Raw genomic sequence first — 25,519 nt, 5'->3', positions numbered from 1 at the left:
AATCATTTTAAAAAAAGCAAAGCCACATATGGTTCTCAAACATTAATGCACAGAATGGAACCCAAATGGTATGAAAAACTCTTGTAAAGTACATTAAAAATATAGATTTATAGATTCTCTACAGGTTGTGAATTCAAAGTCTGGTGCAAGACCCTGGAATCTACATTTTTAAAAGCTCATTGATGATTTTAATGATCAGTTGGAAACCAGTGATTTTTTTTTTTCTTATCATCCCAGTTATTCCCATATTTACATGTCTGATTCTTGAGTTTCTATTCTCTCTTTAAGAAATACACAATACACATACACACACATGGCTATTTCTAGTGAAAGCTATGATCTAGTCCCAGGAAACAGGATATTAGGATTAAAAGCATCACTACTACTCACCTTGATTGGTTTCAAATTCTGACCCTAATTACTAGTAACTTTAAGCACATTACTTAACTTCAGGGTCCCTCAGCCTCTTTACCTATGAACCAGAGATTTTAAATTGTACTCCCTCATAGGGCTGTTGTGAGGATTAAATAATTGAACATGTGCAAAGCATCTAGGTTAGGACCTAGCCAATAACAATGGCTCAATAAAATGTTAGCATATTTTCATCATTATTATTATTTAATACAGGAGTTTAGAAGAAAGGAGACCCAAGTGAGCAAGAGTGGTCAAACATTTCAAAGAGCTCCTGATATATGGGATTGTGCCTTGAAGGATGAACAAAAGGCTTTAAAGATGATTAGGAGAAATAAAAGTAGGTGCATAAAAGAGAATAAAGAGAACAAGGACATTAGGGTTCAGAATGGGCACTAATGGACCATATCAGTTGTACAAAGCGAGTCCATTTATATGCAGCCTTGAATGTCAGGCAGAGGAGCTAAGCAACAATACAACAGGTAATGGGAAGCTCTCACAGTTCTTGAATAGGGTTTAATATATTAAAGGTAGGATATACCAGGCTAGACAAGGTGCCAGCATGAGAATGAAGAACCAGTCTAACAGGGGATATACACCGCTGATGAAATTTGGAAACACTCTTGCTACTAAAATATCAAAGTATCACTCTGAGAATTGGATGCAAAATAAAATCTTCCAGAATAGAAAAACATGTAAACACAAATATTCAGTATAAAAAAACCTAAAGAACCATATGTAGGATATTTAGAAGTTAGTAACACAGAGATACTCCAAAGGAATGGACAAGATCATGAAAATTACATATGCAAATAGCTTGAATTTATATATAAACTTCTTTATCCAGAACATCTCTAAGGGGTGCTACTTAAGTGATAAGGCAGTTTTTCTAAAGGAAATTTGTCCTCGACTATCTTTTCCCAAGAAGAAAAAGACTTCCAGAACACAGCTGCAATCTCCTCTGGCTAGTATTATACAGCCTTACTAAATTTCTTAATTTCCCTGTTTCTAAAAGCTAATATCTCAGAAATCATTTCAAAAATACTGGGATATTAATTGGATACTGAACCGAATCACATTTAAAGCTCTGATTGTAAATGACATTCAATTGTTAGTGTCACTAAAACAACAACCACTTCCTCTTTTGGTAAATAAAAATTTACCCAGGACAATTATCATGAAGTACAATGACCACTGTTAAATCAATTTTTGGACCCTGGGGAAAAAAATGTTTAACAATTCACACAATTCAAATAACAATATTAATAGTGCAAATTCTTATCTAGTTCCCTACTCATCATATTTAAAATTTACAGTGATAAACTAAAGGGAAATTCCTCCTTCCTCAATCTTTAACCATATAAAATACTAACATCCCTGGCATTCCCACTCCTTTTGCTAACATGGTTACCAATACATACTCTACTGCTTAAACCCAGGTAAAATGAAGAAATAGATGGTGCCACAATATTAGTGTGCTTTCACAATGCCTGACTCACTATGCTATGGAACACTATCAATCTATGACTTCAGTTAAGCTCTGCTGGCCAAAAAATACTGATAATGAAATCAAGGTATGGCAATTAAGGGTTAATTTAACTATGTAACAGGACCATATTGAACACTTCATAATGGTCAGCCTCGTCATATCATAGAGAAAAATGGGATTCAAAACCACACAACATAAGAGGGTACTGGAGAGACTCCGAAGGTAATAACCTTGAATCCATTAAATGTGACTTGCTTAATTTTTAAAACATCCACGCATGACAGGGAACTTTTACAAGAAATGTTTCATAAAAAAGAAAAAAAAATTGTTCACCCTGTAATTAGAAGCAATATGTTAACATAGAGAGGAAACTGGTTTAGAAATAGGAAACAAGTGATATAAATAACTATTAATCACAGATCAGGATGAAAAAAAATTCAAAGAACAGCATTCCTAAGAAATAAATGGCATCATTTAAAAAAGGGTGGCACAATTTCACTTCATATATTCTCATGCAAAATAGAAAACAATGAAATACTTATAAATGTAAAGAATCCTCAGTAGAATATTTGTGATTAAGCCCTGTAACGAGAAAGGTAGAAATCAGCCCAACTGATTGGAAAGATCAGTCTGTTGAAATACATGCTAGCACATGTATGGGGAAACAGGCATTCTCATGCTGTGGGTAAGGAATGCCTATAGAGATATCTGGTAATATCAATTAAAATTACAAATGCATACAACCCTTTGACTCAGCAATTCCATTTCTAGGAATTTATCCTACAGAATATGTGTGCAAAAATGACACTGCTCTGTCAGTAAAAGTAAAAGAACAGAAACAAATTAATTGTCCTTAAATAGGGACTAGTTAAGTAAATTATGATAAATACAACCTGCAGAACACAAAACAGTTGTAAAAAAATATATATGAATGAAGCTTTACTAATCTTGGGTTAAGTGAAAAAAGCAAAATACCAAAAAATACATACATTAGGATACTATTTTGTTGAGGTGAGGGGGCATATAGACATATATCTATATAGATCATCTCTGAAAGCATATAGTGGTTGCTTCTGGAAAGAAGAAATGAATGGCAGGACAACAGAAGACTTCCTGTATACTTTATTATATCTTTTGAATTATGAACAATACTACTTAAAGAGCTTTCAAAAAGCCATACTACTTTTGAACTTTTCTACTTAAAGAAAAACTAAAAACAAAACTTTAAAAGGCGCAAGGGGTAAACACTTCTTTTTTTTTTTTTTTTTAATCTTCATTTTATTGAGATATATTCACATACCACGCAGTCATACAAAACAAATCGTACTTTCGATTGTTTACAGTACCATTACATAGTGGTACATTCATCACCCAAATCAATCCCTGACACCTTCATTAGCACACACACAAAAATAACAAGAATAATAATTAGAGTGAAAAAGAGCAATTGAAGTAAAAAAGAACACTGGGTACCTTTGTCTGTTTGTATCCTTCCCCTATTTTTCTACTCATCCATCCATAAACTAGACAAAGTGGAGTGTGGTCCTTATGGCTTTCCCAATCCCATTGTGACCCCTCATAAGCTACATTTTTATACAACTGTCTTCGAGATTCATGGGTTCTGGGTTGTAGTTTGATAGTTTCAGGTATCCACCACCAGCTACCCCAATTCTTTAGAACCTAAAAAGGGTTGTCTAAAGTGTGCATAAGAGTGCCCACCAGAGTGACCTCTCGGCTCCTTTTGGAATCTCTCTGCCACTGAAGCTTATTTCATTTCCTTTCACATCCCCCTTTTGGTCAAGAAGATGTTCTCCGTCCCACAATGCCAGGTCTACATTCCTCCCCGGGAGTCATATTCCACGTTGCCAGGGAGATTCACTCCCCTGGGTGTCTGATCCCACGTAGGGGGGAGGGCAGTGATTTCACCTTTCAAGTTGGCTTAGCTAGAGAGACAGGGCCACATCTGAGCAACAAAGAGGCATTCGGGAGGAGGCTCTTAGGCACAACCATAGGGAGGCCTAGCCTCTCCTTTGCAGCAACTGTCTTCCCAAGGGCAAAACCTGTGGTAGAGGGCTCAACCCATCAAACCACCAGTCCCCTATGTCTGTGGTCATGTTAGCAACCATGGAGGTGGGGTAGTCGACTACCCCTGCATTCTCCACAGGCTCCTCAAGGGGCACTACATCTTTTTTTTTCCTTGGGGGTAAACATTTCTTAAGTACCAAATATGACTCAATAAATAATTATGTATTCCTATTACAGGCCTTTAAAAATTGCCACTTTGTTTTCTCCTGTCTTTTTCTCTTTCATTCCCTCATGTTCACTTTTCCAGTTCATTTTATTCTCCTCCATTTAGGCCTATCGGGGACATTTGTTGCAATTGCTGGGCTCTGTGGAGAGTACTAAGTGCCAACAAGTTTGATAAACTTTGTTCCAGTAACTGTCACACAAAAAGGGTGATAACATCAGCTGTAAAAGAAATCAGAGTATTTACAGAAGGGTGGATATGACTACACTTATGCAACAGGAAAGGGAAAAAAAATAAAAGAAACAAGGTGAAAGAAGATGGAAGCAAACATAAGATTTGAGAAATTCAGTTTTAATAAGTACTGTAACAAAATTCTTTCAAACCTAACTATAAACACACATCCAATACTGTGTTTTACCCATTCATAAATATTTTATTATCTAAAAAATACTCTAAATAAAAAAAAAAAGCACCTATGTCAGAAAAGTGAGTTTCCCTGTCTATTAGTTAAAAACTCCACCTGTCTTCCCAACATGGCTATACTATGGCTCTGCACTTAGAATACCTAAAGAATTAGTGGCCACCAGAGTCACTGTTCATTAGTTGCTTAAACTAATATTTTCTTCTTTCATTCCCATTATGTCATTTATTAGCAAAAGCATACACATGTTATTTCATATGCTAGTGTCTTGTTTTGCACGTTTTATATTACATACTCAATATTTTCACATCTCAAAAATGGAAATAAAGGACTAGAGAGTCTTACCTACCTCAAAGTCGAAAAACAATCATCTCTTACAAGACGCCAAAGGAAAAACCCCAATGTTTGCTTCTAGATTAACTAAATCATATTAGATTTCTCCTCCACACAATTGTAACTAGGGGAAAGACGACATGACTAGTCTTATGGTATTATCTGAATCTAGGTATGAACTACCGCAAACAGGATGTTACAGATAAAGACAACTGTGCGGCCTGGCCAAAAACCGTCAGAAGACAAGCACTTTGCCTTGAAAGTTCTCAAAAATGAGTGAAAATAAATTTACAAGCATCAATATTCTTTCTCAGTTTAAGCAGGTAGATTTGACACCTAACTCATGGATAGGTATAGAGGTTATATGAAAATCTTCTTTACTTATGTCTGAGTACTATTTTTACTTCATCAAAACCCTACAGTGTTTTTTTTTACGTTAGATTCAAAAGTCCTGCATATCAGTAAAATTCCTCTTTTTTAACAAATAACTTTCCAAAATATTCAATACTTAATAAAACCTAAATAAGCCCCCTTTTTTCTAACATTATTAATTTACAATAAAATGTACTGATAAGATTTTCATTTCTTTATAAATAACCAGAGAAATATCTTTAGAATTGTCTTAAGATTCTTGACCCTTGTGATCACATATGATAGAAAACTGCCAGACAGGAAGAGACACCCCTGAGCCCCCACACAAAAGGTAATTAATGTTCTAAAGGTAATTTTATGCATGAAATATACATTATGTAGTCACACAAACTAAATTATTAACTTGCTAACTTGACATAATGACAGAGTTGTTGGGAGGGAACGTAAAAGAAAAATATTTAGCCAAAATTAACAATGGCCCATTTATTCAAGGTAGGATGGTTCTCCCATTTCAGCTTGAGGGGACTGAAAGGTTCCTTCTGACCCCCTTCGGAAGGAAACTGCAGCCGGCATGTCTGAAAAATCACTGAACTATATTCACAACTTTATTCAGAGTCAAGCATTGGTAAGAAAAGACATAGTCTTTACTTTGGACTGAAAATCAACATGCAGAAATGTTGACTTTGAAGTGTTCAAATTTCATCCTTCAATTAATTCCTGCTATGGGAAGCCTATATCCACAAATACCAAAGATCTATGTCCACTGAAACCGAAAAAACTTTTCTGTGTCTTTGGCACAGAATATTGTCTTGTGATAGGTCTTCTGAAATGTCTGGTACTGTACTTATTTCTTCCCCCCCCAACCTTTGTACTCCCCAATACTTTGTATCTTCTTCAATGGCTTCTAGGAAATATCCCTGTAACTGCTGAATGAATGAGTTCACAGAAAAGTGCTCCATGGCTCCTTCTCTGTTCTGTTATGGTCCCAAAAAGAACTCCACTGACCAAGGAAACAGTCAATTTCTTCTGCTTTTCAAATCCAACCAAAATTGTGTCCAATCCTGCAACAATTGTTCCTTCTCTGATTCTTGAGAATCAGTCATTATTATTTGAGTATTAAAAATGTGACCTAATCCTTATCTACTAAAGAAACTTATGTGTTTAGAGAGAATTGGAGGTCATCTACAACAAATTCAAATACTGACAGCTATGAAAAAAGGTCTGATGTCACACATCAGAAAATAACACACAGCAGAGTACGTCAACCTTAGGATGTTGCAGATGCTATTCAAAAATATATAATCCTGGAGAGGCGGGGCAAGATGGCGGACTGGTGAGCTGTATGTTTTAGTTACTCCTCCAGGAAAGTAGGTAGAAAGCCACGAACTGCGTGGACTGGACACCACAGAGCAATCTGACTTTGGGTATACTTCATACAACACTCATGAAAACGTGGAACTGCTGAGATCAGCAAAATCTGTAAGTTTTTGCGGCCAGGGGACCCGCGCCCCTCCCTGCCAGGCTCAGTCCCATGGGAAGAGGGGCTGTCAGCTCCCGGAAGGAGAAGGGAGAACTGCAGTGGCAGCCCTTATCGGAAACTCATTCTACTGATCCAAACTCCAACCATAGATAGACTGAGACCAGACACCAGAGAATCTGAGAGCAGCCAGCCCAGCAGAGAGGAGACAGGCATAGGAAAAAAACAACACGAAAAACTCCAAAATAAAAGCTGAGGATTTTTGGAGTTCTGGTGAACATAGAAAGGGGAAGGGCAGAGCTCAGGCCCTGAGGCGCATATGCAAATCCCGAAGAAAAGCTGATCTCTCTGCCCTGTGGACCTTTCCTTAATGGCCCTGGTCTCTTAGCATTTAAATAACCCATTAGATCTCTGAGGAGGGCCCTTTTTTTTTTTTTAATCCTTTTTTCTTTTTCTAAAACAATTACTCTAAGAAGCCCAATACAGAAAGCTTCAAAGACTTGAAATTTGGGCAGGTCAAGTCAAGAGCAGAACTAAGAGAGCTCTGAGACAAAACGCAACAATCCAGTGGCTGAGAAAATTCACTAAACACCACAACTTCCCAAGAAAAGGGGGGTGTCTGCTCACAGCCATCATCCTGGTGGACAGGAAACACTCCTGCCCATCGCCAGCCCCATAGCCCAGAGCTGCCCCAGACAACCCAGTGTGATGGAAGTGCTTCAAATAACAGGCACACACCACAAAAATGGGCGTGGACATTAGCCTTCCCTGCAACCTCAGCTGATTGTCCCAGAGTTCCGAAGGTGGAGCAGTGTGAATTAACAAAGCCCCATTCAGCCATCATTTCAGCAGACTGGAGCCTCCCTACACAGCCCAGCAGCCCAGAACTGCCCTGGGGGGACGGCACTCACCTGTGACATAGCACAGTCATCCCTCAACAGAGGACCCGGGGTGCACAGCCTGGAAAAGGGGCCCACTTGCAAGTCTCAGGAGCCATACGCCAATACCAAGGACTTGTGGGTCAGTGGCAGAGACAAACTGTGGCAGGACTGAACTGAAGGATTAGACTATTGCAGCAGCTTTAAAACTCTAGGATCACCAGGGAGATTTGATTGTTAGAGCCACCCCCCCTCCCTGATTGCCCAGAAACACGCCCCATATACAGGGCAGGCAACACCAACTACACACGCAAGCTTGGTACACCAATTGGACCCCACAAGACTCACTCCCCCACTCACCAAAAAGGCTAAGCAGGGGAGAACTGGCTTGTGGAGAACAGGTGGCTCGTGGACGCCACCTGCTGGTTAGTTAGAGAAAGTGTACTCCACGAAGCTGTAGATCTGATAAATTAGAGATAAGGACTTCAATTGGTCTACAATTCCTAAAAGAACCCTATCAAGTTCAGCAAATGCCACGAGGCCAAAAACAACAGAAAATTATAAAGCATATGAAAAAACCAGACGATATGGATAACCCAAGCCCAAGCACCCAAATCAAAAGATCAGAAGAGACACAGCACCTAGAGCAGCTACTCAAAGAACTAAAGATGAACAATGAGACCATAGTATGGGAGACAAAGGAAATCAAGAAGACCCTAGAAGAGCATAAAGAAGACATTGCAAGACTAAATAAAAAAATGGATGAACTTATGGAAATTAAAGAAACTGTTGACCAAATTAAAAAGATTCTGGACACTCATAGTACAAGACTAGAGGAAGTTGAACAACGAATCAGTGACCTCGAAGATGACAGGATGGAAAATGAAAGCATAAAAGAAAGAATGGGGAAAAAAATTGAAAAAATCGAAATGGACCTCAGGGATATGATAGATAATATGAAACGTCCAAATATAAGACTCACTGGTGTCCCAGAAGGGGAAGAAAAGGGTAAAGGTCTAGGAAGAGTATTCAAAGAAATTGTTGGGGAAAACTTCCCAAATCTTCTAAACACCATAGATGCACAAATCATAAATGCTCAGCGAACTCCAAATAGAATAAATCCAAATAAACCCACTCCGAGACATATACTGATCACACTGTCAAACACAGAAGAGAAGGAGCAAGTTCTGAAAGCAGCAAGAGAAAAGCAATTCACCACATACAAAGGAAACAGCATAAGACTAAGTAGTGACTACTCAGCAGCCACCATGGAGGCGAGAAGGCAGTGGCACGATATATTTAAAATTCTGAGTGAGAAAAATTTCCAGCCAAGAATACTTTATCCAGCAAAGCTCTCCTTCAAATTTGAGGGAGAGCTTAAATTTTTCACAGACAAACAAATGCTGAGAGAATTTGCTAACAAGAGACCTGCCCTACTGGAGATACTAAAGGGAGCCCTACAGACAGAGAAACAAAGACAGGACAGAGAGACTTGGAGAAAGGTTCAGTACTAAAGAGATTCGGTATGGGTACAATAAAGGATATTAATAGAGAGAGGGGAAAAATATGACAAACATAAACCAAAGGATAAGATGGCTGATTCAAGAAATGCCTTCACGGTTATAACGTTGAATGTGAATGGATTAAACTCCCCAATTAAAAGATATAGATTCGCAGAATGGATCAAAAAAAATGAACCATCAATATGTTGCATACAAGAGACTCATCTTAGACACAGGGACACAAAGAAACTGAAAGTGAAAGGATGGAAAAAAATATTTCATGCAAGCTACAGCCAAAAGAAAGCAGGTGTAGCAATATTAATCTCAGATAAAATAGACTTCAAATGCAGGGATGTTTTGAGAGACAAAGAAGGCCACTACATACTAATAAAAGGGGCAATTCAACAAGAAGAAATAACAATCCTAAATGTCTATGCACCCAATCAAGGTGCCACAAAATACATGAGAGAAACACTGGCAAAACTAAAGGAAGCAATTGATGTTTCCACAATAATTGTGGGAGACTTCAACACATCACTCTCTCCTATAGATAGATCAACCAGACAGAAGACCAATAAGGAAATTGAAAACCTAAACAATCTGATAAATGAATTAGATTTAACAGACATCTACAGGACATTACATCCCAAATCACCAGGATACACATACTTTTCTAGTGCTCACGGAACTTTCTCCAGAATAGATCATATGCTGGGACATAAAACAAGCCTCAATAAATTTAAAAAGATTGAAATTATTCAAAGCACATTCTCTGACCACAATGGAATACAATTAGAAGTCAATAACCATCAGAGACTTAGAAAATTCACAAATACCTGGAGGTTAAACAACACACTCCTAAGCAATCAGTGGGTTAAAGAAGAAATAGCAAAAGAAATTGCTACATATATAGAGACGAATGAAAATGAGAACACAACATACCAAAACCTATGGGATGCAGCAAAAGCAGTGCTAAGGGGGAAATTTATAGCACTAAACGCATATATTAGAAAGGAAGAAAGAGCCAAAATCAAAGAACTAATGGATCAACTGAAGAAGTTAGAAAATGAACAGCAAACCAATCCTAAACCAAGTACAAGAAAAGAAATAACAAGGATTAAAGCAGAAATAAATGACATAGAGAACAAAAAAACAATAGAGAGGATAAATATCACCAAAAGTTGGTTCTTTGAGAAGATCAACAAGATTGACAAGCCCAAGCTACACTGACAAAATCAAAAAGAGAGAAGACCCATATAAACAAAATAATGAATGAAAAAGGTGACATAACTGCAGATCCTGAAGAAATTAAAAAAATTACAAGAGGATATTATGAACAACTGTATGGCAACAAACTCAATAATGTAGAGGAAATGGACAATTTCCTGGAAACATATGAACAACCTAGACTGACCAGAGAAGAAATAGAAGACCTCAACCAACCCATCACAAGCAAAGAGATCCAATCAGTCATCAAAAATCTTCCCACAAATAAATGCCCAGGGCCAGATGGCTTCACAGGGGAATTCTACCAAACTTTCCAGAAAGAACTGACACCAATCTTACTCAAACTCTTTCAAAACATTGAAGAAAATGGAACACTACCTAACTTATTTTATGAAGCTAACATCAATCTAATACCAAAACCAGGCAAAGATGCTACAAAAAAGGAAAACTACCGGCCAATCTCCTTAATGAATATAGATGCAAAAATCCTCAACAAAATACTTGCAAATCGAATCCAAAGACACATTAAAAAAATCATACACCATGACCAAGTGGGGTTAATTCCAGGCATGCAAGGATGGTTCAACATAAGAAAATCAATCAATGTATTACAACACATTAACAAGTCAAAAGGGAAAAATCAATTGATCATCTCAATAGATGCTGAAAAAGCATTTGACAAAATCCAACATCCCTTTTTGATAAAAACACTTCAAAAGGTAGGAATTGAAGGAAACTTCCTCAACATGATAAAGAGCATATATGAAAAACCCACAGCCAGCATAGTACTCAATGGTGAGAGACTAAAAGCCTTCCCTCTAAGATCAGGAACAAGACAAGGATGCCCGCTGTCACCACTGTTATTCAACATTGTGCTGGAAGTGCTAGCCAGGGCAATCCGGCAAGACAAAGAAATAAAAGGCATCCAAATTGGAAAAGAAGAAGTAAAACTGTCATTGTTTGCAGATAATATGATCTTATATCTAGAAAACCCTGAGAAATCGACGATACAGCTACTAGAGCTAATAAACAAATTTAGCAAAGTAGCGGGATACAAGGTTAATGCACATAAGTCAGTAATGTTTCTATATGCTAGAAATGAACAAACTGAAGAGACACTCAAGAAAAAGACACCATTTTCAATAGCAACTAAAAAAATCAAGTACCTAGGAATAAACTTAACCAAAGATGTAAAAGACCTATACAAAGAAAACTACATAACTCTACTAAAAGAAATAGAAGGGGACCTTAAAAGATGGAAAAATATTCCATGTTCATGGATAGGAAGACTAAATGTCATTAAGATGTCAATTCTACCCAAACTCATCTACAGATTCAATGCAATCCCAATCAAAATTCCAACAACCTACTTTGCAGACTTGGAAAAGCTAGTTATCAAATTTATTTGGAAAGGGAAGATGCCTCGAATTGCTAAAGACACTCTAAAAAAGAAAAACGAAGTGGGAGGACTTACACTCCCTGACTTTGAAGCTTATAATAAAGCCACAGTTGCCAAAACAGCATGGTACTGGCACAAAGACAGACATATAGATCAATGGAATCGAATTGAGAATTCAGAGATAGACCCTCAGCTCTATGGCCGACTGATCTTTGATAAGGCCCCCAAAGTCACTGAACTGAGTCATAATGGTCTTTTCAACAAATGGGGCTGGGAGAGTTGGATATCCATATCCAAAAGAATGAAAGAGGACCCCTACCTCACCCCCTACACAAAAATTAACTCAAAATGGACCAAAGATCTCAATATAAAAGAAAGTACCATAAAACTCCTAGAAGATAATGTAGGAAAACATCTTCAAGACCTTGTATTAGGCGGCCACTTCCTAGACTTTACACCCAAAGCACAAGCAACAAAAGAGAAAATAGATAAATGGGAACTCCTCAAGCTTAGAAGTTTCTGCACCTCAAAGGAATTTCTCAAAAAGGTAAAGAGGCAGCCAACTCAATGGCAAAAAATTTTTGGAAACCAGGTATCCGACAAAAGACTGATATCTTGCATATATAAAGAAATCCTACAACTCAATGACAATAGTACAGACGGCCCAATTATAAAATGGGCAAAAGATATGAAAAGACAGTTCTCTGAAGAGGAAATACAAATGGCCAAGAAACACATGAAAAAATGTTCAGCTTCACTAGCTATTAGAGAGATGCAAATTAAGACCACAATGAGATACCATCTAACACCGGTTAGAATGGCTGCCATTAAACAAACAGGAAACTACAAATGCTGGAAGGAATGTGGAGAAACTGGAACTCTTATTCATTGTTGGTGGGACTGTATAATGGTTCAGCCACTCTGGAAGTCACTCTGGAAGTTCCTTAGAAAACTAGATATAGAGTTACCATTCGATCCAGCGATTGCACTTCTCGGTATATACCCGGAAGATCGGAAAGCAGTGACACGAACAGATATCTGCACGCCAATGTTCATAGCAGCTTTATTCACAATTGCCAAGAGATGGAAACAACCCAAATGTCCTTCAACAGATGAGTGGATAAAGAAAATGTGGCATATACACACGATGGAATACTACACAGCAGTAAGAAGGAACGATCTCGTGAAACATATGACAACATGGATGAACCTTGAAGACATAATGCTGAGCGAAATAAGCCAGGCACAAAAAGAGAAATATTATATGCTACCACTAATGTGAACTTTGAAAATTGTAAAACAAATGGTTTATAATGTAGAATGTAGGGGAACTAGCAATAGAGAGCAATTAAGGAAGGGGGAACAATAATCCAAGAAGAACAGATAAGCTATTTAACGTTCTGGGGATGCCCAGGAATGACTATGGTCTGTTAATTTCTGATGGATATAGTAGGAGCAAGTTCACAGAAATGTTGCTATATTAGGTAACTTTCTTGGGGTAAAGTAGGAACATGTTGGAAGTTAAGCAGTTATCTTAGGTTAGTTGTCTTTTCCTTACTCCCTTGTTATGGTCTCTTTGAAATGTTCTTTTATTGTATGTTTGTTTTCTTTTTAACTTTTTTTTCATACAGTTGATTTAAAAAAGAAGGGAAAGTTAAAAAAAAAAGAAAAACAAGGAAAAAAAAAGATGTAGTGCCCCCTTGAGGAGCCTGTGGAGAATGCAGGGGTATTCGCCTACCCCACCTCCATGGTTGCTAACATGACCACAGACATAGGGGACTGGTGGTTTGATGGGTTGAGCCCTCTACCACAGGTTTTACCCTTGGGAAGACGGTTGCTGCAAAGGAGAGGCTAGGCCTCCCTATGGTTGTGCCTAAGAGCCTTCTCCCGAATGCCTCTTTGTTGCTCAGATGTGGCCCTCTCTCTCTGGCTAAGCCAACTTGAAAGGTGAAATCACTGCCCTCCCCCCTACGTGGGATCAGACACCCAGGGGAGTGAATCTCCCTGGCAACGTGGAATATGACTCCCAGGGAGGAATGTAGACCTGGCATCGTGGGACGGAGAAAATCTTCTTGACCAAAAGGGGGACGTGAAAGGAAATGAAATAAGCTTCAGTGGCAGAAAGATTCCAAAACGAGCCGAGAGGTCACTCTGGTGGGCGCTGTTACGCATACTTTAGACAACCCTTTTTAGGTTCTAAAGAATTGGGGTAGCTGGTGGTGGATACCTGAAACTATCAAACTACAACCCAGAACCCATGAATCTCGAAGACAGTTGTATAAAAATGTAGCTTATGAGGGGTCACAATGGGATTGGGAAAGCCATAAGGACCACACTCCACTTTGTCTAGTTTATGGATGGATGAGTAGAAAAATAGGGGAAGGAAACAAACAGACAAAGGTTCCCAGTGTTCTTTTTTACTTCAATTGCTCTTTTTCACTCTAATTATTATTCTTGTTATTTGTGTGTGTGTGCTAATGAAGGTGTCAGGGATTGAGTTAGGTGATGAATGTACAACTATGTAATGGTACTGTAAACAATCGAAAGTACGATTTGTTTTGTATGACTGTGTGGTATGTGAATATATCTCAATAAAATGAAGATAAAAAAAATATCATTACAAATAGTTCAGTATATAAAGTTAACTTCTCTAATAAAACTATTTGTCATTTATAGAGAGCAACCCATTAACCTGAGTAATCAACCCTGGTTTCCTTTCATTTCCATTTAGCCAGGTTTAGGGGTAAGCACAGATTTTTCTTTAGCTTGTGTTTTGTAAAATAACCTCTTGCAATCTGCTTTATGTGCATTTAAACATATAAAAAGAAGCTAAATGGATATTACAGGGCCTTTAACATTATATATTAGGTATGTGAAATTTAATTTCTCACCCATCAAAATATTTTTCCTTTTAATTAATTATCAATTAGATTCTCTTGTTCTTCTTCAGATATACTCCTGAATTACTTTCCTACTTGCTATAAAATTCTATGAAACTGTTTAGTATGTGTTATGAAAACATTATCCTGGATTCAGAACTCCAAAGGCTTTTTAAAAAAGCAATTTATCATTAAAATTAAAACAAAAAAATTTTATTCTTCAAAGGCTGCTATCAGGAAAGTAAAAAGACTTTCTCCTTTTTGGATCACTGGCTCTAGAAGCAAGTTGCTATGATGCATGATGTGAGCAGTCCTTATGGAAAGGCCCACACGGTGTGGTGAGGAATTGAGGCCTTTTTTCCTGTGAGGAGTTTAAGCCACCAACAACCATATGAGTGAGTTTAAAAGAGGACCCTTCAGCCCACTGGGAGTCTGGAGGTGACCACAGCTCTGACCTCATATGCACCCCATGCCAGAATCCCTCAGCTAAGCTATTCCCAATTCGTGACCCACAGAACTGCGAGATAATAAATATTTGTCATTGTTTAAAAAAAAAAAAAAAAAAAAAAAAAGAATTACACACCATAACCAAGAGGAATTTATCAGAGGAATGCAAGCTTGGCTTAACATCCCAAAACCAATTATTATAAAATACCATATTATTAGAATTAAGGATCATCTTAGTAGATGCAGAAAAAGCATCTGTCAAAATTCAATACCCTTTCATGCTAAAAATAATCAAAAGTGAAAATAGAAGGGAATTTCATTAACCTGATAAAGGGCATTTACAAAAAACCCACAGCTAACATCATATTCAATGGTAAAAAGACAATGCTTTCCCCCCCCAAAAAAATACATATATATATATATATATATATATATATATATATATATAATCCTTCTTGTAATTCCATCATGAGGAACATCAACTTGCCAAAATACGGTCTTGAATTGTGCAACAATCCTTGTATTTCTTCTTATAAAATATACTGGCAAAGACCAAAACCCACACAGCCACAATGAAACCTATCCCCCTTTCCATGGCTTCAGAGCAATTCCATAAATACAGGGTCATAAAAAGACAGCCTGCAAACTCCTATAGCCAGCAATTCCATTCTAAGGACAGGAAATTGAAGACAATGACGTGATCATTCAGTTATACGCATCTTTTTAAAAGTATGCAGCAACTGACAATCTTACCTTAGAAATCCATCTACAAAAAGTATGTAAAATTCATATGATGTAGATGATGCCCAAATCTAAATGAAATGTTAACATTTTATATCTTGTATGTTCTAAGACAAGTCTTATCTGGCATATTCATATGCTTGTATAACAAAATGACAAGAAAATCAAATGCTCATGTCCCAGCCAACAGCCTATTTATTTCAAAATATATTTGATACCACAGAGTTCTAATGTTATAAAGAAATGTAAATAGCTCTTTGGAGTTCAACATAATACCTGACCAAAGGAAAAATTTTATACTTCTGAACTCTAAGTACAAAGATGCAGATTCCTAGATAAGCACAATCTTCCTGAATTGTTCTTTTTCAATTTCTATGAACTGTAAGCTTAAAAAAACAGAAAGAAAAAAGAAAGCAACTGCTTTATCCCCTACTACTCCAGGGGACATTTAATGTTTCAAGTCTCTAACTTTTTTCTTTTTAATTTTATAATACCACTATTGTAAAAGATTGCATTTGAGTGAATACTATGTATCAAACCTTGTAAGCACTTCATGTGCATTATTAAAATAAGAGAATCATTAAATTACGTTTTAAGCCATGCCTCAGATTTGAATTGCTCCTTGATACTATTATAGAATCTGATGACCCCTGAAATATATACTAATAATTCTAAATAATTAAGTATAATCGGACAACTATTTAAGATGAGATCAAGTTTAAATTTTTATATAGCATTAATAATCTTACTACAAACGACATAAACTAGTGATTGACACAAATTTTTATTAGGCAATGTTACCAGGCAGGTTAGAATGAACCACACAAGAGGTTAAAAAATAACAATGAAAGGCCAACAGCCTAGAAGCACAGTTGAGCCAACATTCCCTTCTCTCCTCCCCCTCCCCTTCCCATCCTCACCAGTCCAGAATGAATTGCATGCCCCAGTGCACAAGGCCCAAAAAGGTCACAGTAGATGGCAGAAATTTTTGTAAGAGAACAGAAATAACTCAGCAGCTTTGTTACCACAGTCTCTTTTAATCAGTATGTTCAAAATCCTTTAATTAGCACTCTGTCTACACAAGGAAAGCATTTCTTCCGTACCAGGGGAGGGCATGTATGTATGTACACAGTGTTCTGTTTTATCAACATCACAACATGGAGCTAGCTCCTCAAACTATATCTGCCAGGAAACTGAAGCACATAAAACATTTTAAAAGCCAAGGTACCACAAAATTTATATATTACCTTTGGATCTCTATGACTAAAGAACTAAGTGACAAGTTAATTTGTTTCATTTAAGTGTCAATTTGCTTCTGGAAGATTTTCCAGTGAAAATGGAAGTATTTTAAACTAAGCAATAACATTCTTTGGTCAATATGATAAATATATTAAAAACTAATAAGGTTAACAAAACATAAAAATAGACCATATTTAAATATTGTTCCTTTTCCTCATAACAGATCATCAGTAGTATAAGAAAAACAGCTTCACTCAAACAGGAACAAATCAACAAGACACATTTTCACATGGATGCTTCACATTTAAGATTTCATCCAACTATGAAAAGTATTAAAACTTACAGGCCAGATTACATATATATATATTTTTTCTTACAAAAACTGATTAACTATAATCTAGACAGAAATTGATGATAAATTAAAGATAACTATTTTTAAATCTGCAGCCAAGAAACAAAGGAAACTTCATTAAAATGGGAACTGAATTATTTTAATAGGAATATGTAGATGTTCCAAACTTATTTTTAATCTTTCAAAATCAAGTTGGATATATAGGCTATAAGAAGCATTATATGTGTGTGTGTGTGTGTGTGTATATATATATATAGAGAGAGAGAGAGAGAGAGAGAAAAAGAGAGAGAGAGAGAGAGAGAGAGAGAGAGAGAGAAGACTTTCTAAAGAAAAGCAATCTACCTAAATTTAAGATAAAGTTCATTGTTAGAGGAGCAGCATAGCATAACTGCTTGAAAGCCAGCTCTTCCATACCAGCCCTGTGAACCCTGAGCACAGTTCTGTATAATGTGAAGAATACCACTATTCTGCAGGTTAATGTGAGAATTAAATGAGGATGCATTTAAAGCCTTTGGCAAATATCCAAAAGTTTGTTAGCAAGATGGGAGTGTGAGGGAGGAATAGTTATCTCAGTGTACAAGACTATAAACTGGTACAACCTATCAAAATGACACATATATATACATATGTTCATATTCATATGCATAAATATAAAACACACACACACATATGGTATTCACTGCATCACTGTTTGTAATAGCAATACCAGGAACAATATAAATGTCCTTCAATAGGGAATTTGTTAAGTAAATGCTACAGCCATACAAGAAAATACTGTACAATTGTTTTGTTTCGTTTTTTTTAAAAAAAGCTCTTTATATATTAATAGGGAAAGTTCTCCACTACAAGATGTGGAACAATATGTATAGTATGTTACCATGTGAGTAAAAGGGGAGTAGATATTTACTTGAATATACATAACAAACTCTAGAAAGTTAACAAGTAATGAATGGCAATAATTAGCTACTGGTGATAAGAAAGAAGCAGTGTCTGATGCACAGTCAAGCATCAGTAAATGGAAGCTACAATTACTTCCCTCTTCAGTATCATCATCATGAAAACATATCCTTAAAATATACACACAGAATACATTCAAAATAAATCCATAATGAAGTAAATAGCCAAATCTCAATTGCTCATAAGCTGATACTATCTAGTTGGAGAGCCAAGCCTTTTATTTCCTCTTCAAAGGTAAACTGATTTTGGCCATTATACTGCTCACTATCATTTGCACCAGAAAGTGAACTGAGGAAATAACACCAAAAACTGCTAATTTATTCAATACTGATCAACTGCTTTTGATATATGGCTTTTGGAGTTGAAATGGATCATGAAAATCCTATAATGAAATCTAATATTACATATGAAGAAACTAAGGTCCAGGGAATTCCCCAAATTAGTGACAGTTTAAAGATTTGAAGCACCTAATTAAATGTTTTTTTCCATTTGATTACTAAGATGGAGGAAAACTGAAAATAAGCTACATCGAAATCTATTATCCTTGCTAATAACCTTCTCCCGATCCTTTATTATAGATCATTAAGTCTGCTGAGATCAAATCCCACAAGTAATCGAGTATAGGTCAACCACTGAATTCAACAACTCAGCCCCGAAGTTTCCAGAATAAAGCACTGATGAACATCTATGATAGAATCTGTAAAGTATGCTTACACTAGAAATAGTCAGAGGCATGTTGAAATCCTTGCCACCTTGCAGCCGGAAACCCCAAGGAGCTGGGCCAACCAAGGACACACTGTAGTTGCTCATGGTTCTAATGGCTCAAAGTCCAATCCCAGAAAATGAAAGACACTGTAAAAGAAAATTAGACAGTTAATGAAAATTAATTAGACAGTTAATAAAAATATTTATTTGAAACCTATTAAATGTATTTCATATAAAACCAACTAAATTATGTTCAGTATTTGGGGCTTTTCTTTGGGGGTTGGGAGGGAATGTGGAGGATGAGTCTGTAATTAGGTTTTCATTAATTTCAGTTTAAGAAAAGGAATCTATGAGCTAATATACTATTTCCACACTCATGCCAATTTCCATAGTATAAAAATTCCATTTCAGAATATATTTCTACATCCATGATCAGTTTTATAACTTGTTACAATCCAATTTTGTGGCTTCTTGCATATATACTTTAACTCAAAGTACTTTACAACACTCCTTTATGTACAGAGAAAAGAACAAGATTTTATTTACAATTTAATTAAAGATAATTTTCTCCTTCCCTCCAACTCATGCATTCTCTTGACTGCAGTTAGCATAAGTCCTTCAATTTTACTTACTTAAATTCAACATTACTCTAACAAATAAAAAGGGACTGCAAATCAGTAGATTGCCATTTATACTTTCCAAATACTAAATTCTTTAAAATGAGAAACTGAATGCAAAAAAACTTTTCAATCATAAACTACTTATATTTGCTCTTATAGGGACATGGTATTTTCCACACTCAACGTAATATATACTTTTCCTACAGATAAGCAACAGTCTAACCAGTGCAATACTTAAGCACACTGATATTTTAGTCAGAATCTGCCTTTTGTTTTATACACACACCTCATCAGGTAAAGGAGAGTAAGCATTTACCACACAGTGAATAGGCTATGACTAAACTTGGTACAACCTAAGGGATAATCTTAATGCATGAAACTGAATTGGAGTTTTAGAAAAGAACCAATGCCTCAGTGCTTTTCTTTCTGTGTTTTGCTGTAAGTGCATCAATAATGACTCTTACGGTAGTACTTTTACATAATAAAAAGCTAAAGCAAAAAAAAAAAAAAAACAGCTATGAGTTTGGTATTGATTGCCACATATGTGGGTGGAAGAGATTGGGAGGAATGGGATTTTTTTAAATGTAAAACCAAGAAACTTAGTATTTCCCTCTTTAAAAAAATGTTTTCAATGTAACAGAAGCTGTATGTATAATTTTTAAAGTGCATTTTAGGAAAAAGCTGTTTAGGATATACTTCCTTGGAAAATCTGAGCTGTCCAACCAAACCATCCCTTTATATTACACCTCATTTAAAATAGTTTTTCATTTGCTTAACCCATTCAAAATTTCTGTCCCATCACACCAAATTCATAACAGCAGATAGAGATATGTGAACCACTGATACAACAAAAGCAAATAGAGTCCTTCTCATACAGAGAAAATGAGGCAAAACTTTCAAATAGCCTGGTTCTCAAAGAAAATAAATCAGTGAAAAATATGCACTGCATCTACCAAGGAACAAAACAAGCTTTTCCACTAACATAGTAGTACAATGAACTACTAGGCAATAATAGGCCTGAAATAATACGTACCAAAAGACTAAACCAGAAGTCAAACTGGTCCATATACGTGAAAAACAAATAATGAGGAGGTAATAAGGAGCCAAGCATAGTTAATTTTCCTTCTGTAATCAGAGGAGACTTTCATAGAACTAGTAGAGGAAAACTGTTTTGGTATTAGCACACAATATAAATTAGAAGAGTGTAAAACCAACTGATATTTCACAGGCCGCATGTTCCCTCCTTTTTTAATCTTTAAATTGTCAGAGGAACAATGTGAAAGTGAGACTCAACTTTCCCCATCCCGTTGTTCCCTACCAAAAAAAGTATTTCGTTTATAAGCCAACCTTTGTACACGCAACTTCCCTGTACCAGGGGGCTCCCCTTCTGTTTTCTTCCCATGTTATTAAAATTTCTAGCACTGGCAAAGTCACAGTCACACTACAGAACGGCTATCATCTCATTTCCCTTTCTCTAGTATTCTGTCTGCTAGCTTCATTCAGAATTCATTTGTCCACGTTCAAATTCCTAAGCAATGGCAATATTATTATTGGCCCTTTCCTGGTCTCCATGAAAATCATCTGGTTATTAGTGTCCAAACCCTTCCTAAAATACCAAGCAGGCAGGAAATAGTGAGCAAACGACTCGGCTTTCAAAAGCGCAGAAAACGCTGGAATTTCGGGATAGTTCTGGGTTTTCTTTTACGAAGTCTAAACAATGTCTTCGCTCTCGTACTAGGAAAGGAAGCTTGGTATTTCCCACATTTCTACCCCAGCTTCTTTGGGGTGTGTGGGGGGGGGGGGGGTTGGGGGGTGGTTCATTGATGATCTGTTAAAGCGTCAAGGAGAGCCTAAAATTAAAGTATTTTGGGATTTACTTTTTCCCCAGGTTAAGAGAGTTGATGGTGGCAGAGCTGAAGAACTGAAGCCACAGGCACAGGATGAAAGCAGCCAAGGAGACACTTCCAGGCAAAAGGTTCACGCCTAGCGCTGTTTTGCCAAATAAGGCTCCGAGCCCGCTGTTTCCGTGGCAGGCGGGTTCAGACGTCCTCTGGGTCAGGAAGGCGGGCTTGGATAGGATTCTGGCGATCACACCCCTAGACCTACCCTGGCCAGCGCAGCTACGAATTTTCTTTCCAAGCTCTGCCTATTCATACGCTTTCCTTTTTCCACTCATTGTCAAACTTACCGAAGGCACAGTCTTACAAAACTCCAACAAATAGTACGCAAGTATTCATAAATGTGACACTCATGACAGATTCTCTTTTCAACGAGCTTTATTTCTGACTCACGGAAGTTTTTCCCAAACAGGTTACACTACTGTAACATTTGGGGGTGGGGGGGGGGTGGGAATAAATGCTTCCCAGTAGCCTGGGAACAACAATCAAAAAATAACACGCCTTTCCCGTTTGGCCCCGCTTCCTCCCCATACCCCTAAATGGTTCGCGCAAGACGTGGGTGTACACGGGCGCCAAGGTCTGCCTGGCGACGCCCGGCAAGCCGGCCGGGAGCGTCTGCTTGGGGGTGCCAGGGAGCCCCGACACGCCCCGCCCCCCGCCGCCCTCGGGACACCGTCTCGCGCGCCCCTGCCCTGCTTCGCCGCGCTCCCCTGGCCCGCCGGGCTCCGGGGACTTCCAGCACTAGCCCTCTGGCCTCACGCCCAATTCTGCGCCGCCCTTTCCCAGGCGCTCCCTCTTCCCGCGCCCCACTCCCACCTTCGCCGCTCCGTGCGAAGAAAACACTGAGGAGCCGCTCGCCTGCACGCGAGGTGCTCCCCTCCTTCTTCCCCAGCTGCGCTTCTCTGCTCGCGCTCGGCACACAGCGACCGTTTCTTTCCCTTCTCCCTGAGGGAGATCACCGAGGCGCCTCCAAGCGGAGAGGCCACTCACCTCGAGTACGCTTGCGGCGTTTGCCTCCGCCTCAGAAGAGCGCTGACAAGTGACTCCTAGTGCGTGCGCCGTCCCCACCGCCCACGGGAACTTCCGCCTCCCAGCTCTCCTCGACCCCGCCTCCCGGGCCTAGGCAACGCCCCCGGGCCGAGCTGAGCTACCCAGTCAAACGCGCTAAGGCTGCCCGCGAGACGGGCGCGGCGGGCTGTGGCTGGAGCGGCCGCTGAAAAACAGGACGCGCTACAGTTTCGGTGGGAGTAGACGTGGGGGATTTCAAGGAGTAGCTGGCAAAGATCTAACCCTCAGCGTTTCTGTTTTGTAGTGGGTTCATTTCTCTTTCCAGAAACCTTGAATGGCAAGCAGTTGCTCTGGCCTCTAAAAATAGTAAGGGCTTTGGATAAATCCCTGTCTATGCAAGTACCGCGGTACTGCCCCGCTTTTTGAGAAAACTTTATGGCTTCTGAGAAGTGCAGACCCTGAGGTGTGCTTATAAAAAAGGTGAAAATCAGTAACCCAATACCTAGAAATTAAATCCTGATCCTACCAGAAGACAGTGCTAGGGAGCAGCTGCCAAAGTGGTTCAACCACTGTATACTCAGCTTATATTCTAGTCCAAATCAGTAGTCCACTTCTCAGTTTCTATAAAGTTGCTTGATTTAGCCCTAGGAATTCATTCATAAGCAAATCTGAATAATGTTATATGGTCCAAAGACACACAGAGAAGTACCTTGACTTTTAAAGCTGTGGATTGGTCTATAACATGAGAAAAGACAATTTTTAACCAGGGGACATATAACCAAGGATGAGCTTAGTGGGGTCTATGATTCCCCTAGAAGTGCAAGCAAAATTTTAGAGAACCAAAGTTGCGCTGTCCAACACGGCAGCAACTAGCCACATGTGGCGACTGAGTAGGGGAAATGTGACTACTGCAACTGAGGGACTAAATAACTGATTTTTTTTTCTTTTATGTTATTTTAATTAATTTAAATTTTAAAACTGAAAGTAAAATATATTTCTGTTAAACACTACTTTATTGTTTGGGTAGGATTACATTTCATGTAACTGCTGAAAAATAAGTGCTCACATTAATATGCTGGAAGTTTACAATACACACTGGATTTTAAAATTAGTATAAAAATGTAACATAAAATACTTTATTCATGGTCTTTTTATTGATTACATGTTGAAATGATAATATTTTTTATAGATTTAGTTAAATAAAATAACATTATTAAAATTAATTTCACCTATTTTCAATTTTTTTAATATACATACTAGAAATTTTTAAATTACATATGTGGCTCACATTGTATTTCCATTGGACAGCACTGGTCCATAGCTGGTCCATAAACATATCCAAAGGATTATTTTAGGAGGAGAAGGAGTTTCCTAGTGTGAGAATTGGCTTACAGATGCTTTTATGCACATTATCCACAATATGATATCTCACCCAATAATAAATAAATAACAATGGCTACCATTTACAAATGCCTATAAGGTAAACCTTATAATAACTTTATAGAGAAATATCATCTCTATTTACAGATAAGAAAATTAAAGTTGAGAGTACAACTTCTAACAGTTTTCCAGGCAATGGCTAGAGTTACTCTGTAAGAATCCCATGCCTGCACCCCCTCATCTGTTGCTGCTGAAATACAGTCAAATTGAGCATGGATCCATGAAGGTTTGATTAAAGACATCAAGCACTGCAGTCAGTATGTGGAGGTATCACCAGAGGATAAGTATCTTGGGGTGATGAGGAGGGTTAGGAGTCAGGGAACTATTGTTTACTAAGACAAATTCAACATCAGGCACAATTGCTAGCCTTCTTCTGGATCCTCCTCCTCCTCTTCCCCTCCCCACCCCCCAGTTTTAAGCCTGGATTATAGGCTAAATGAACCAAATTAAACCTGTATTATATACTGATATTATCCAAGTGTCTACCAAAGGATTAACAGGCAGCTTGTTAAAATTACATATTCCTGGACCCCACCCAGATCCAGAATCCTTGGAACTGGGTCCTTGGAGCTGGGCCCCAATAATCTGCTTTTTTTTAACAAACACTCCCCCTGCCTCTACCGAGGTAATTCTTAAACTGTAATGTTCAAAAAGCACTTCCCTAGAAATAGCCCTGTATCCCAAATTTAGTATGTACTTGCTTAGGTGCATCCCAGATGGCAGCAACTTATCTCAGTTTTCCTCAGCTTAAAGGAAATAATATTATCTAGTTTGTGAGGTTATCGTGAGAAGTAAAGATATTATATATATATATGCAACAGGCTTGGTGTTAATAAATAGTTACCCTATGAAACTTTCCTAACCAATTTATGAAAATTGATTAATGTATGGTAAAAGACAAGCAGAGAATTTTAGCATTCATTATGCATGTACTATGTTCTTGGTACTTTATGTATATTATCTTATTTCATTCTTACAACCATATAAAGTAGGTTTATTTTCCAGAGGAATATACAGGAACTTAAGAAATTAAGATTCAGAAATAAGCACACAAATAAGTTATCAAAGTATATCAGAGGATCTGACTCTAAAAACTACATTATTTTCATTTCAACACACTGCTTCTCAGTAGATTCAGTAAGCCATCCAGTTTAAAGACCAGAGAAAGAAGAAAACCTATAGCAGTTACCACTTTTGAGGACTATAGAGGTACAATCTGCAGCAAATTATTGAAATAAAATAATTGCTGAATTATTTGTAATGAGGGAATATGAAACTACTAAGCATGTGCCTTAACTTGTTTTATAATGAATTGCCACTGAGGCATTCTAACTGCACTCCTCTATCTCCCTTATGACTAACGTTTTTGAAACGGCTGGCAGTGGTTTGAAGAACAACAGTCAGTGACTACAGACTAGTAGGAAGATAGCTGACCCACTGGGAAAGGAAACCAGTGTCCCTGACGTCATTAACTCT

The 25,519-nt window shown here is 37.7% G+C and overlaps 1 protein-coding gene across 4 annotated transcripts in view; it reads right to left on the bottom strand.

The window, feature by feature from the left end:
• Window positions 1-22,682, bottom strand: part of PDLIM5 (PDZ and LIM domain 5) — a 251,147-nt gene extending 228,465 nt beyond the window's left edge. For 3 of the 4 annotated variants that reach the window (XM_037830279.1, XM_037830275.1, XM_037830278.1), the window contains exons 1-2: window positions 22,586-22,682; window positions 19,087-19,224 (exon numbers count right to left, since the gene is read on the bottom strand). In XM_037830279.1, the coding sequence (XP_037686207.1) occupies window positions 19,087-19,182 (96 nt within the window). In that variant the 5' untranslated portion in view covers window positions 19,183-19,224; window positions 22,586-22,682. The other variant, XM_037830276.1, reaches the window with a different exon arrangement.
• Window positions 22,683-25,519: the final 2,837 nt, after the last annotated feature.

The sequence above is a fragment of the Choloepus didactylus genome, chromosome 3 (genome assembly GCF_015220235.1).
Source record: "Choloepus didactylus isolate mChoDid1 chromosome 3, mChoDid1.pri, whole genome shotgun sequence".
NCBI classification, from domain to species: domain Eukaryota; kingdom Metazoa; phylum Chordata; class Mammalia; order Pilosa; family Megalonychidae; genus Choloepus; species Choloepus didactylus.
This window is presented reverse-complemented; position numbering and strand designations above follow the sequence as displayed.